Below are 14,596 nucleotides of genomic sequence, written 5' to 3' on the forward strand. Positions count from 1 at the left end.
TCCAGCTATACTAATCGTCAACAACAGGTGTGTTCGGAGAACCGGAATAGCGAGCTCAAAATTGGCGCGATGATTTGATCTTGGATGTGTCATTTGATCTTGGATGTAGTAAGCGAGGTACGAAGAACGGACCCCAATTGTGGTTCATCTGTTTCACTCAACAATCGGCCATGTGCGTATGAAAACAAAGGCACTGCGCATGCGCGTTTGACTCATATTCTATCGCGATATTTCATTTTCCTATCGTTCCCTAACATTATACCGGTATTACCGTGAACGGTATAATATGGCCCAGCCCTACTTGCTTTATCCAAAGCACAGTCATATTCAAAGTAATCCCAAATTGGACTCTGGCGCTTTCTCCCGACTTTTCCTGACATGATTCTGCGCGTGGACGGAGCAGTAACACAGACGACTCGACTAACGTACTGCCACCTGCTGGCATAATGAGACACAGCAAGAAAAAAATCTGGAAACTAAACTTCATTTTCACCCTTGACTATTGTAGGACACGCACAATAGTCCGTTAACGAAAATGTTTTTTCACTTCTAGTTTTCGTTATTTCGTTAACGATAATAACCTTGATCTGGAATAATATTCCTGTCTGTTTTTATTCACATTTATGTTTTAAAAAAAACATTGTTTTAGTGTTCAATAAATGTTTATCTTGTTTGGCCCGCGACCTAAAGTGTGCCTTGAGTTTGACGCCCCTGCTTTAGCTCATCTGGACCTGAGTCATCTGATTGTGTCATCTTTGCCTCATAAAGCACCTCAGAGCGACTGTTGTTGTGATTTGTTGCTAGATGTAGAAAGCTGTGTTGTCTGTCCGGCTCAGCGATCCGCAGGCCGAACGGTGAAAAATGTGCCGATAAAAAGGTTCGATGCAAAGGTCAGAAGTGTGACGCAGCTTAAAACACTTGTGATCAGGCTGAGCAGCAAACAGGAGCTTACAGCTGGGACAAAGCCCTCACGGGTCAGAGGCAACACAGAGTCAGGACACGGGCGCTGAAAGTCCACATTTAATGAAGCATAGAAGGTAAAGCACCATTGTTGCCATACACAGGTTTTATACACAAATCAGTAACAGTCGTCTCCAGCTGCATATGTGAACATTTACAGAGTGGAGGTGGTGCAGGAAAAAACAAATAGCTCAACACAAAGGCAGAACAGCACATGGCAGCTTTAATGAGCTTTATATGGCTTTTAAAAGCTGAGGAGCTATTTATATCCTGAACATGTAAACTGTGGCCCCGACCAATGAGAAGAGAGGACTGGAAACTGAAACCTCTCGAATATCTTATTTGAATCCTCTTCGTTCCGTCATCGCAGAATCAGATGAGACGACGGAGGAGAGTGCGTGAAACATCCCTGCAGGACACGTTTAGCACAAACACGTCCACAAGCAGAGCTGAAAACTGACATTCAACCGACGTCCACAGACCTCACACACTGATACTCGTGTCAGAGTTTGATTACAGGATAAAAACGGGAGAAAACCACAGAGTTTCCATTTCTGTGTCTACATCCTTAAACATTTCCTGCTTCCAGCTGAGCTCAGTAAACACGCTGCTGTGTAACTGTTAGTATAAAAAACAGATGCAGTAGAAACATTTGTGTTAAAAAGTTAGACTCGAGTATAAAGTCATAAAAGCCCAGATCAGAACCTGTCAGTACCATGTCGGCTTTTCTCAGTGCACCAAGCAAATATATTAGGCTTTAAATAGATTTCATCAAAAACATCTCAGGACCTGAAAAAGAGAGAAGCATTTACAGGCATTTGGCGTGCTGCGCAACAGCAAAGGTCACGTGATAATAAATACAAACCAAGGCTACATACAAACAACAGAACACCAGCGTTACGCCGCCGCCCTGTCCGCTGACAGCTCATCTCAAAGTGCAGGAAATAAAAAGGTTACTGTGGTGAGAACCTCCTCAAACCTCACACCAGGTTTTAAAGGAGTCCAACAGAGCCGCAGTGATGAAGAACCACGGCAGGAACCACCGTGGGAACCACGGCTGGAACCACCGCGGGAACCAGGGTCCAAATTAAGCTCAAAGAGCCAAAAAGTCCAGAAGTCTGACGGCAGAAAGTTCTAGACTAATTTCCTGCATTACAATCAATTTTTTAAAAAGGCAAAAAGGTCCAGCGTGAAGCTACAGGAGGAACCTGCTGACAGTCCACGCCTCGAAGTCGGAGAACCCCAAAAATGTCACTGTGTTCCTCATTATTTTGTCCTGACACACATAACAAACCGGAGGAACTCTGACTGCCCGGACAGACCCTGGACAATCAGTCCCTTCAAGTTCTTGGACTTTTGGTGGAATGTTGGAGAAACTCTGAGGAACCAGACTAAAGTTCCACTTCTAGAACAGATCAGAGGACACAAGGCTCGAGTCCAGGTTGCTTCTGACAAATATGTCGTCCGACCGAACCGCCGCCACCGGATGTTTCCACACATTTGCTCTAAATTATTTCTGGTTTAATCAGTGAGTGACGCTGTTGTCAGTGAATCTATCACGACTCGGGTCCACTGCTTGGCACAGACCGAGGAACCAATCGGGGAAGCCAGACGGTGGTGGCGAAGGCGGCCTTCAACGCGTTTGAAGCAGTGCGGTTCCGGGTTCAGCCGAGTCACGTGTTGGACCAAAGTAAGGACAGTAAAGTGATTGGCTGGACCCAAACCACACCTTCACGTCATTACAGAAACAAAGCATCTCATGCTGCGTTTGAGGGAAGTTGGAAATAGAAAACTTTTACAATCAAAGCGTTTTTAGATTTTTGGATTGTAAGAACAGTGAAAGGATGAAATTCAAAGATGCTTTTTTAAGTTTAAGAAAATTATGCTTGTTTATACATTTCCTACTTTAACCGATGTTAATTTCTTTGATGTCCTGAACTATTGTACCCAGAGTCCAGGTGAATCACTCAGTGTTGACCTTCAGGTTGCTTCCCTAGATTTCTGAAGAGTGGGACCAGTAAGCAGGTGGTGTGGTTTCCAATCAGGTGGCCTGGTTTGTCGCATTTAAAAATGACAGTGAAGACCACAAGCAGGGGAAGAAACACATTTACTAGGTCACCGAGCTGAGCTCGACTGTGTTTGCCTAAAATGTACTTTAATTACAAAAGATCCAATCAGAACGGTTTATTTGTAGGGAATCAACAGATAAACCAGGTGAACCAAACTGTGCCGCCACCCTGCGTCTGTCCACCGGGTTAGTGTTGGAAAGAGTCGGGTCTGGGCTGGGTAAACTGGGTTTGGGTCAGGCCCACCTGAGGCACGTGGGTAAGGCAGGTGTGGCTACGGTCCAGTCTGGGAGGTTACACGGTGGTCATGAGCTTCAGCGAGCCCGACCTGAATCGCAGGATCTTCTTCTTCAGGTTGTGAGATGCCTTAATCTTAACAAAAGCCTTTGCCTGAGCTGACATAATTTCCTGCCCCGTCGCCCTGACCCCAGCTCCCCCCAGCTGGCCCCGCCCCCTGCCCATGCCTCCCCCACCACTCTCCTCCGTATCGCTGGTGTTGGTGCTCTCCTCCACGCACTCCTCCTCACTGGACTCGCTGTCTCCAAAGCAGTTTGTGGTGTAGTTCGACCTCTCGTCTTCACTGGTGTCCACGATGGTGGAGTGAAAGAGTGAGGCGCACTCAGCTGAGTACTCGGAGTCACTTCCTGCTGTGTATGAGTACGGGCTGGTCAGCCGCGCTCCGGCGGGCGGGTACACGCTGCTGTTCAGCAGCTCCTTTCTCTGACGCCGCTGAGCACGTCTAAACGCCTCGTCGTACGGGACTTCCATCATGGCTCGTAACCGCCGGTAATGGTTCCTTTTGTACTTTGGTTTGGCCACGACCACGACCTGGTTGCGTCCGTGGTGATGGTGGTGGTTACCACTGCAGCAGTGATGGTTTCCATGGTGATGGTGCTTGGATATGCTCGGTCGTGCGCCGTGTAGTGCCGATGGGGGCTGTCTGTCCAGCACTCTGCCTTCTGGGATGGATGCAGGTAGGCGCTTTATTCTTGAGGAAGCAAATCTCTTGGAGACTTTAACGTGGGCGGAGCCTCCATCTTCCAGGAGGCGGGACCTGTGGCGGAGTTTGTCCTGTCTTCTCTCTGGTGGAGGCTCGCTGTGCTCAGAGACATGACTCGTCTTCATCGATGAGCTCCTCACCTTCACATTCTTGAAGCCGCCCTTGCGAAGTCTGTGCTGGTGGGCGGGGACATACCTGTTGGTAACCGTGTGACAGCTTCCTCCTTCGGCGGCTGCTTCGTCCTGACTCTGGGAGGAGGACCCCACACTGGTGAGCTCCAGTGCTGACCTTCCTGTTCCTGGACTATTCCTGGGAGTACTCGACTGTGTTTTCATGACTGGAGCAGATTTCAGGAACATCTCCTGGTCCGGGGGGCAACATGGCGGTTTGACCTCATTGGGGGCGGGGTTAGCTTTGGGACTGCCCAGGTCCCTGAAGTTTTTAGGGAGAGTTTTGGCAGACAGCGTGGCGTGAGGAAGATCTGCTTTGCTCTTCTTTCTCAGACTGTTGGTGCTGCTGTCATGGTTGTTGGCAGTGCAGCTGCTCTGTACGTCGTACCGAAGAGGAGAGCCGGACTCGCCGCTGCCCCTCCTGAAGCCATCGTGCGTCGCCTCAAAGCCGCCATCCTTCAGTACGCTCTGGGTCTCCTGCTCCTCCAGTTTCCCGTCCACAGACCACTGCCTCTGTGGAGACGAGGTCCCAGCTCCCTCTGCCGATGTTCCTCTAGCCGTCCACAAGGCTTTAAATTCGGATGCACTCAGAGTCCCAAAACCAGAGCCAGGGCCGGACACCTGCCTCACACACAGACTAGCCTGCCTGAGGATGCTCTTTGAGGGGTCGGTGCTGATGCTGGTCCTGGGTTTGCTGGTCCTGATTGGCTGGGCCTTCCTCTGGAGCAGACTGTAGATGTAGCTGTCCAGTCGCTTATGGGAAGGAGTCTGTGAGGAGGAGGCCGGCCAGGAGTAGCTCTGAGATACATGGGGGGCTGAAACAGAGGGGGGAAGAGCTGAGGTGTCTGCCTCATCTCTGCCGGGACCTCCGAAACCCAACATCTGCAGAAAGGCGGGGCTTTGGACCACCACGGCGTGCAGAGGACTCGGGTAGCGATAAACATCGTTGCCATTTCGGGCCACCAGGTCACAGTGGTATTTAGACTGAGGCTCAGTGGAAAGAAAGGACGAGGCTGCATCCACAGTGGGTGGGTTTGGAGCCGAGAGCGAGCGGCGGACCGTGCCAGAAGACGATGACTCATCACAAAGCCCTCCAACCAGGACGTCACACTCCAAACAGCTGGCCAGCTCATCTGCAGACAGAAAGAAGGCGACATTAGCGAGCAGTCGGGGGTGTTCGTTTACATGGCGAGCGCGTGTGATGGTGAGCGTGTGCCCTCCCCTCACAGCTTCAAACGTAAACACGGTGAGCTTATTTTAACGCCGCTGTGTTTGCTAACAGCTGACAGGAAGTTCAGGGAGAGCGGGCCGTTTCCAGGCAGCGCTGCTCTGACGAAATGCTCGGCTGTTTGGGTCGCTGTGGAAGCTCGGGCATTAGTAAGTGGAACATTCTTTCAGTGGAGACAGTGTGCTGTGAAACGCTAACCCTCCACACCCACTGCTCTCCCTGCAGTGGAAATCAGACTGAACACAGCGTAACCGCATGGGCCGCCTCACGGCCGAAAACGCCGTTTATTCAGCAGCTGAAGTCTGAGAACAAAGCCGAAGCTCCGCCGACATCGCGGGCCCAACGAGAACGCCCACGCTCGCACATCAGACACAAACACGACCAGCGGCTCGATCGGCTTCACAGCAGCTCTGAGCTCCCACAGGAAGGATGGCGGAGCTACGAGGCATCCACACACACACAGAAAACACACACACACACACAGAAAACACACACACACACAGAAAACACACACACACACACACACACACAGAGAAAACACACACACACACACAGAAAACACACACACACACAGAACACACACACACACACAGAGAAAACACACACACACACACACACAGAAAACACACACACACACACAGAAAACACACACACACACACACAGAAAACACACACACACACACACAGAAAACACACACACACAGAAAACACACACACACACACACAGAAAACACACACACACACACACAGAAAAAACACACACACACACACACAAAAAACACACACACACACACACAGAAAACACACACACACACACAGAAAACACACACACACAGAAAACACACACACACACACACACACAGAAAACACACACACACACAGAAAAAGCACACACACACACACACACACACACACACACAAAAAGCACACACACACACACACACACACACACACACACACACAGAAAAAGCACACACACACACACACAGAAAAAGCACACACACACACACACACAAAAAGCACACACACACACACACACACACACACAGAAAAAGCACACACACAGAAAAAGCACACACACACACACACACACACACACACAGAAAAAGCACACACACACACACACACACACACACACACACACACAGAAAAAGCACACACACACAGCTTCCACAGTGACCCAAACAACACACACACAGAAAACACACACACACAGGTTGTTACTCCACTGTGATGGGCGGAGCATTAAAGTGTGGCGGCGCTCTGGCAGGCGTCGGTCAGCTGCAGCCGATAACGTTAATGAAGCGTCGCTGATGTCTTTCTCGCTGTGATGCGCCGCGCTCTGCAGCGGGGTTGGGTCTCACGCCGGCACTCGGGGGCTTCGTGGACACAAATAATCAGAGAGGCAGGAATGAAAGAGAGCATGAAGCGGACGTGCAGACGGCCCGCGGTGCCTGAACATGACCATAGAAGGTGACGCTGCAGCGTCTGGCGGTGCGTTCGGGCTGGTCGTGGAGTACTTGTTGCTGCAGATCGGTCGCACAGAGACAGAAATGCGTGGGCGTGTTCACGCCGCTTATCTGATGATGTGTTAGTGCCAAGTATGAGCAGTGCCTCAGGAAGCCTGCAGCGCTCGAGGTTTGTTTAAAGGAATCTTCTCTGTGCTGCCAGAGGAAGCCGGCAGACTCCCGCTGGAGGTCAAAGGTCACAGAGTGGCTCATTTTAATGCAGACAGACTGGCTTTGGGGCGCTTTTTCAGCGTCCTGTGGGATCTGCAGGCTTTGCTCACGCTGAGCAGCGAGACTTTAAACTGATGTTAGTTAAAGTGCTCCACGAGGTCTGCATCTTTCAGCCTCAACAATCACAGTCCAGCCTCCAAACATCCCCAGCTGTGACCCAACACATCCTTAGAGACATGCATCTCGAGGACATCTTGATGAGCGCGAGGAGGCTGCAGGCCTGCTGTAACCGAGGACCGAGCTGGTCCTCCACAGCTCCACAGCCAGCCGCTTCTAAACCAGCTGCCATCATCAGGAATCTAACACGTCCACCCAGTAATCTGAAAGCTTTTATTCTGAAAGTCCAAGTCCTCCTCTGTGTGTGTGTTTGTGTGTGTGTGTGTGTGTGTGTGTGTGGGGGGGGGGGGGGGGGGGGGGGGGGGGGGCGGTGTCAAGTCACTGTGTGTGTGTTTATACATCAAAGTGACCAAATGGATAGTTGAGTCATGTGACATCAAAGAGCAGAGGTGAGGAGGGGCTGTGTGTGACCTCACAACAATCAGCTGTTTGGCAAACAGCTGCAGCAGCTGCAGCAGCGCACATCTGGACGCCACGCTTGTTGCCTTGAACGAACGTTTTAGGGTCCGCGGCAGGAAGTGGCACAGCAGATTTTGATCGGACGGTTTTCATCAGCACGGGTCTGTGCGAGGTCACGGCAACTTCCACCATCTTTTACATACAGTCTATGAACAGAGTGGCGTTTCCGCCTAGAGGGCACGGGTACCTGTGGACGGCAGGCGTCCGTCGGCGTCAGCCGTCGAGCAGAAACATTCGCTGAAGACCGAGTTAGACGAGTTGGAGAGCGAGCCGGACACGGCGTCGCTGAGGTCGTAGAAACCTGAGGGAGGGAGGAGGCGGGATTAACAAAGCTCAAATTTACATCTATCGTCATGGCAACAGTTAAAGACCTCACTTTCAATCTGACATTTTTTATTTTGAAACTTTTTCTGCTCAGCTCAAAACTTCTGAATCTGAAAAATCATCTCACTTCCTGTTTAATCAGTTTAACCTCCACCAGTCTCAGCGTGCACACACACACACACACACACAGACACAGACACACAGACGCGCGCGCGCACACACACACACACACAGACGCAGACACAGACGCACACAGACGCGCACACACACACACAGACGCAGACACACAGACGCGCACACACACACACACACACAGACACACACACGCACAGACGCGCACACACACACAGACGCACACGCGCAGACGCACACACGCAGACGCACACACGCAGACGCAGACACACACACACACACACACACAGACGCACACACACACAGACACACAGACACGCACACACACACAGACGCAGACGCACACACACACGCACAGACACACACACGCAGACGCACACATACAGACGCAGACGCACACACACACACAGACACACACGCACACAGACACACACACGGCGTACCTGAGCTCGGTCGGCTGTCGGGCTCATGTGACGTCCCGGTGTCCAATCGCAGGTCACTGATTTGTCGGTCGAGCTCCTGCAGCTGAGCAATGAGGCCGGCGTCCCGCCTCCTCAGACAGTTCTGACACACAAACAGCTGAGATCGCACACCGCCGTGACAACAACACACAACAACAACCACAGTCTGAATGACTAACAGAGAATAAAAGGTGACAATCTGGACTTTTGATTTATGTTATTCACAGACGACCTTTGACCTTTGTATTAAAATCAGTCAAAAGTATTTTTCTTCATTTTAAAAACATTTTTATGGTTTTTATCTTTGAGGTTTCTGAACTTTTAAATCTGGACTTTTGTGTTTTTGTCATCACGTGTGCAGCAAAAGTCAAACTCAACTTTTCTCTTTTCACGTATTTCTAAAAAAAAATTTTTCTCTTTATTCTCAGGTTTTTATTTTCAGGCTCGAACTTTTTTCTTGTTTTGTTTTAACTGTCAAAAAAAGACCCTCCATCTGAGGGTTTCCTCTTCATCGCCGTGGGGTCCGCTGTTTCCTGTTTCGTCTCTGCTCCGAACAGCAGAAGAAGAACAGGAGCACTCATCCCAGAGAGAACACACCTGAGATCAGCTGAAAGATCAAACTTCAGGAGCACGCAAGGGAGGCGGAGCTGATGTGAAGACCTCAGACTCAGAGCAGTAACGCTGCCCCTGATTGGTCCTGCTTATAAAAATAAAAGCTTTGAGCACAAACAGAAGAAAACCAGAGACTCTTATCAGTGTGAGACCAGACACTGAAGGTCAGAGGTCACAGAGACACCAAAGATCCTGGATGGTCATAGGACAGACCACCGGGCCTCAGACCGTAAGATTATTGATTACTGATTATTGATGGAAGAACAGGAAGCAGCTCAGACTTCAGACAAATCAGCGTCGACTTCACAGGAAGTACCAGCTGACTCTAACATCCAAAATCACCTCAAACATTTTTCACATCGAAACGTCCTGAAAGGCTTTAAGGACAAACAGGAAGTCATGTGACAAAACATGTCGCTATAAACAGAGACCGAAGGTAACAAACTGACACACACACACACACAGGCTGAAGCAGCCCCTCCCCCGCTACAATGGAAAACATACGGGCTATGCGGCGCTGCTGCGGGTCATGTGCCGCATTCCTGCAACTGAACTGCAACACACACACAGCTGCTGCCACCAATACATCATCAATAGTCGATCAATAATAAAGGATCATGTGTGTGTGTGTGTTACTCTGTGTGTGTGTGTTACTCTGTTGTGTGTGTGTGTGTGTGTGTGTGTGTGTGTGTGTGTGTGTGTGTGTGTGTGTGTGTGTGTAACCCATCCAGCTGTTTTCTCTATCAGCTGCCTGCTGGCTTCAGTCTCCACGTGGTGATATTTTAAACCAATCGGGACGAAGCGGCTTCGGTCAGATCGATGCTGAGGCTAAACACTACCTCACACACACACGCAGCCGTCCTGCAGCACTGAGCATGCTCCAACTATAAAACACACATAGAGGACTTAAAGGTTTAAATTCACTATCTACCTGACACCATTCAAAAAACACGGATTTTAGCTCAGAGTGGCTTCAGTGGCCCAGTTAATGCCCGAAAAGACACAAAAACACAAACGAATCGGGACAGCCCACCTGTTCGCCCAGGTAACACTGTTTCTACTCGTAGCTTGCTGTATGTCTGCTCATTCAGCTTTACGAATTCACCCTAAGAAACGTTTAAAGGACCTCTGTGAGCCTTCAAAATAAAAGCCTGCCTCTTCACCATCATGCTGTTCCAATAAAGAGCGAAGAGCTGACCTCATGACTGCGTCGGTCCTCAGCGCTTTAATGTGCAGCAGCACGAGCTCCGTTTCAAGCCTGGAAGCTCCTCCCTGCTGCGTTCAAACGCTCTGCAGCCCACCACAGAGCAGCCAATCAGGCGCCAGCGTCGGTCTGATCGTAAAAACAGAGCTGATGTCACAAATCAATCAGCTGTTCCAAAAAGAACAAAAACACCATGTTTAACGACACTGATGTCCCTATAAAGTTACAGGTTACTGTAATCAGATTACTCTGTTTCGACACCTGTGCAGCGATCGGCTGGTTTCAGTGAAGAAGCTCGAGCGGCACTGCGGCCGACGGTCTGCACAAGCCGACAGCGAGCGGCATGAGCCACGGGCCAATCAGAAACCTCCAAACAGCAACATGGCGCCCAGCCTGACGTCACAGCAGTACATACTACAGTACAGTACACACAGTGCTACTGCACACAGTACACACAGTACACACAATACTACTGCACACAGGACAGTACACAGTAGGTCAGAGGTCAGAGCAGCCACTCGGTTCAGAGTTTGTGGACATTACGGGTCGGACCAGAATAGCTGTGAGACACAGAGCGTTCTGAGCGCACTCAGTCCGTTCTGAGTCTGATTTTAGAGAATGAGTCAGCCGCCTGGTTTGTGTCTCAGCTGAAAGTCGAGCTGCAGAGTTTCCAGCCGCTCGCAGGAATCTCCATTTGTTCGTAAGGGGAGGGGCAGGGCTGAATGTGGTGGGAGGTGGGGGGTCACTAATGCGATCCAGACTGCGAGGAAGAGCTTCAGCTGCAGGACAGACAGCAAACAAATGCTCGACCAGCTCAGACATGTGAGCCGGGAGCAGATCTGAGGTCAGATCCTGGACAAGAACACAGCGCCCGCATGTCCAGGCTTCCCAACGTGCACCTGAATGCGCCTTGACCGAGCAGATGAAGACGAGGAGACTCTTCCTCCCCTCTGTGCGCCTCCATCCTGTTTGACTTCACGCCCACACTTCAAAGCTCTTACTGACACGCCGGCGTGTGAGGAGCGGCACCTGAACGCAGCACGGGGACAACAGCTGACGGTCAACTGACAGGAAGTGCTCTCAGTGGAGATCCAAGTGAAGGCCGGGCCCGTTCCAGCGTTTCCACATCTTCAGCTTCAGCCTGACATCAACCTCGGTGTGACATCACTTCCTGTTTTTCTTCTTCCCAACTTGAAGCTTCCTTGGTCTCTGACCTTTGACCTTTTTGGTTTTAGCTTCACGTCAGCCTGAAGCTGTGTTCGTGCGCCTGTGTTTGGGTCAGTGAAGCTCTGGATTGTGGGAATGAGGCACATGATTGGTTGCAGCCGTCCACGTGATGCCGAAGTTTGAGCGACAAAACAGCCGATTTAGATGTGCCTCACACCTTCACTTCCAGCTCCGCCCTCAGTGAACACCTTCCTGATATGTTTCTGAACTCAGTCGCTCATTTCAGGTGACGCCGACTCAAACAGGAAGTCCAGGTTTGTGCAGGTACGCAGATGTTCTCAAGTCCGACAACAGAGCAGGAGACATTCAGCCACAGAGGTGTGACTGTCCCACAACTGATGTAGGAGGCGTGGCCTGACAACAGGTGATTTTCCAATCTGATGGATCAGCAGCTTTGAAGCCTCATAGAAAATCTTCGGGAAAAATCAGAAGCCTGTTCCTCTTCCTCTGATAAATTATCGCCATGGGAACCACTGCTCTAGCATACCTGCCACAGGTGAGCTGATCTCAGGTCAGCCTGAGGAGTTCCTCAGGGCTCTGTGCTCAGTCCTCATCTCATCTCTGTCTGCTGCACACCCACTGTGAGGTTCCGCCTCCTCGTCTTTGCTGTTACCGATCGATCGATCAATTCTGTGTTTTCGCTGATTTTAACCTAAAATTTAAATTTAATAACTCGATTTTCTGAAACCCGCCCAGCAGGTTCAAATTCACCAGAAAGAAATAATTGATTTTGAATATTTATTGATGTAAATATCAACATAAAGTTATTTCTTTATGATAACATAATGATGCATAATGATAAAATAAGTTTGTTTTACTCATTTTAATATAAACGTATACTTTTAATTATTAATGAACGACATTCTTTTCTTTCACAAACACATTTTTAGTGTTTTTCATGTAAAATATGGAGAAGTGTAAATATTAAATGGTTTTTGCTCACATGTCATGGGAGATGATCAGCTGACTACCTGCAGCTCTGCACGTGACCGTCAGGCTGACCACTCCCTGCACCCTGACCCAGGCTCACAGAGGTCAGAGGTCATAGACAGACACAGATGAGGACCTACCAGCTGTTTCCGGAGCAGCAGGATGTTCCCCTCCAGCAGTTTCTCCTCCGAGCTCAGCTGAGCCTCTCGCCGTTGCCGCTCCTCCTCCTCTCGCGGCTCCCGGAGCTCCAGCGCGGCCCGGACCAGCACCTCTTGCCGCCGCCGCAGGAGCTCCAGCTCCCCGAGCCCGGACACGGAGGCCTCCAACCGCTCTCGGACCGCCGCTTTGTCCCGCCTGGAGGTCCCGGACGGCAGCATCTCCCAACAGAGCTCAGGGCGGGAGCATCCCGCGGAGACACACCTGCCGAGCCCACCTGGACCTCACCTGAAAGCCCCGGAGCGCGAACCGGGCCCTCAGGTCTCCGCCGGTGCCGTCCGCAATACGCTGTGGGGTGTCCTCGAGCGGTCCGCAGGGAGCTTCGAGCCTCCCCGGAGCCGCCTCACGCACAGAACCCGAGAGAAGGCGCAGAGATGCGAGCAGAGCTGGGAGCTGCTGGCGCCACCGAAGCTCCGAACACACTGAACCTCCGCTGCACCCTCTACCGCTAAACCCCGCCCCCTGTGTACAGACAAGCCCAGCAGACAAACGCGCGCTTCCTTTCCTCTCCTTCAAAATAAAAATACCTCAGTTTCACTTTTTATACTGCAGAAGAGCTCATTCCATACCCCTAAAGGATACGCACGCTGTGAACCAAGAACACGATTCAAGCTTTCATGTAGATTTTGAAAATGTATTTTGAGACTTGATTTTTGAAGAAATTCAAATTCAAATTTTATTTGTCACGTACACAGTCATACACAGTACGATATGTAGTGAAATGCTTGGACAACTGCTCGTGACCTAAAGAAAACAAAAAAGGAAAAGGCTATGAATAAGATAGGAAATAAATATGAAAAATTAAAAAGGGTAAATTTAACTAGGAAGGAATAAAATATAAATTAAGGTTAAAAATGAAATAACTGTACAACACAAATTAGAATGAAGGGTAAATTTAACTGGGAAAGAATAAGATAAAATATATAAATTAAAGTTGAAAATAAAATAACTGTACAACAAAATACACAATATAGAACTATATAAGAATGTATGAAGAAATCTAAATATAAATAAATATATACACAATAACAGCAGCTGTACAAGTATTAACCGGAAATGAAGAATGTAGTGACCAGTGTTGTGCAATCCACATTATGTCTTGTGCAGTGCAAATATGCTTAAAGTGATTTAAGTGATGAAGTGAAAACAATGTCCAGTGTGTGTGTAAGAACTATATGTGTGGGTCAGTACTGTGTGGTGGTGTGATTGAGAGACCGTATCGCCTGCGGGAAGAAGCTCCTCCTCAGTCTCTCTGTGTTGGTCTTCAGGGAGCGGAATCGCTTTCCTGACCTCAACAGAGAGAACAGTCCATTGTTGGGATGGCTGAGGTCCTTCACGATCTTCCTGGCCTTGGTCCAGCACCGCCTGCTGTAGATTGAGTGCATGTCAGGGAGCTCTGAGCGGATGGTGCGCTCAGCTGACCGCACAACCCTCTGTAGAGAAACGAGGCCCAATCGTCACAGTAAATATGAACAAACACAGTCATCAACATGAGCATCAGGACAGATGATCAATAATATCAGTCATAAAGTTCATTAAAACTACAAACACATTCGATCCTTTTCAGGAAATGAAGCATATAAAAGAGAAACCGTCCCAGTGGATAGTGAGCATGCTGAAATATGAATTTATTATCATTTACGTTTGTGTCTGCTGTCCTGATCTCTGCTCAGCTGTTTGCAGCAGAAACGAGTTTTTAACTTATGACTGGAGTCGAATGACTGCAGACGAGAGCAGCAAAAATACTGAAC

At 49.6% G+C, this 14,596-nt stretch overlaps 1 protein-coding gene across 2 annotated transcripts; it reads right to left on the reverse strand.

Moving 5' to 3' along the window:
* Positions 1-1,007: 1,007 nt before the first annotated feature.
* dact1 (dishevelled-binding antagonist of beta-catenin 1) lies at positions 1,008-13,342 on the reverse strand. Of its 2 annotated transcripts, none has more exons than XM_085441225.1 (4): positions 12,770-13,342; positions 8,639-8,759; positions 7,927-8,040; positions 1,008-5,329 (listed from the first exon to the last, which is right to left on the reverse strand). In XM_085441225.1, exons 1-4 carry the CDS (start codon positions 13,004-13,006, stop codon positions 3,321-3,323), a joined length of 2,481 nt encoding a protein of 826 aa, XP_085297351.1. In that variant the 5' UTR covers positions 13,007-13,342; the 3' UTR covers positions 1,008-3,320. The 2 variants fall into 2 exon arrangements, with proteins under 2 accessions (XP_085297351.1, XP_085297350.1); XM_085441224.1 differs by having other exon boundaries at positions 8,639-8,774.
* Between the last annotated feature and the right edge of the window lie 1,254 nt (positions 13,343-14,596).

The sequence above is a fragment of the Copadichromis virginalis genome, linkage group LG19, assembly GCF_057382275.1.
Source record: "Copadichromis virginalis isolate Kocher_CV1m ecotype Utaka linkage group LG19, C_Virginalis_male_GT1.1, whole genome shotgun sequence".
NCBI lineage: Eukaryota > Metazoa > Chordata > Actinopteri > Cichliformes > Cichlidae > Copadichromis > Copadichromis virginalis.

Excerpts from the sequence above, each read along its gene's own strand:
- dact1 (XM_085441224.1), bottom strand. The coding sequence starts at position 13,006 with ATGCTGCCGTCCGGGACCTCCAGGCGGGACAAAGCGGCGGTCCGAGAG. Across the intron at positions 8,775-12,769 it reads TGCTGCTCCGGAAACAGCTG|CTGTTTGTGTGTCAGAACTG; the intron begins GTAGGTCCTCAT and ends GTGCGATCTCAG. Across the intron at positions 5,330-7,926 it reads CGGACGCCTGCCGTCCACAG|ATGAGCTGGCCAGCTGTTTG; the intron begins GTACCCGTGCCC and ends TTCTGTCTGCAG.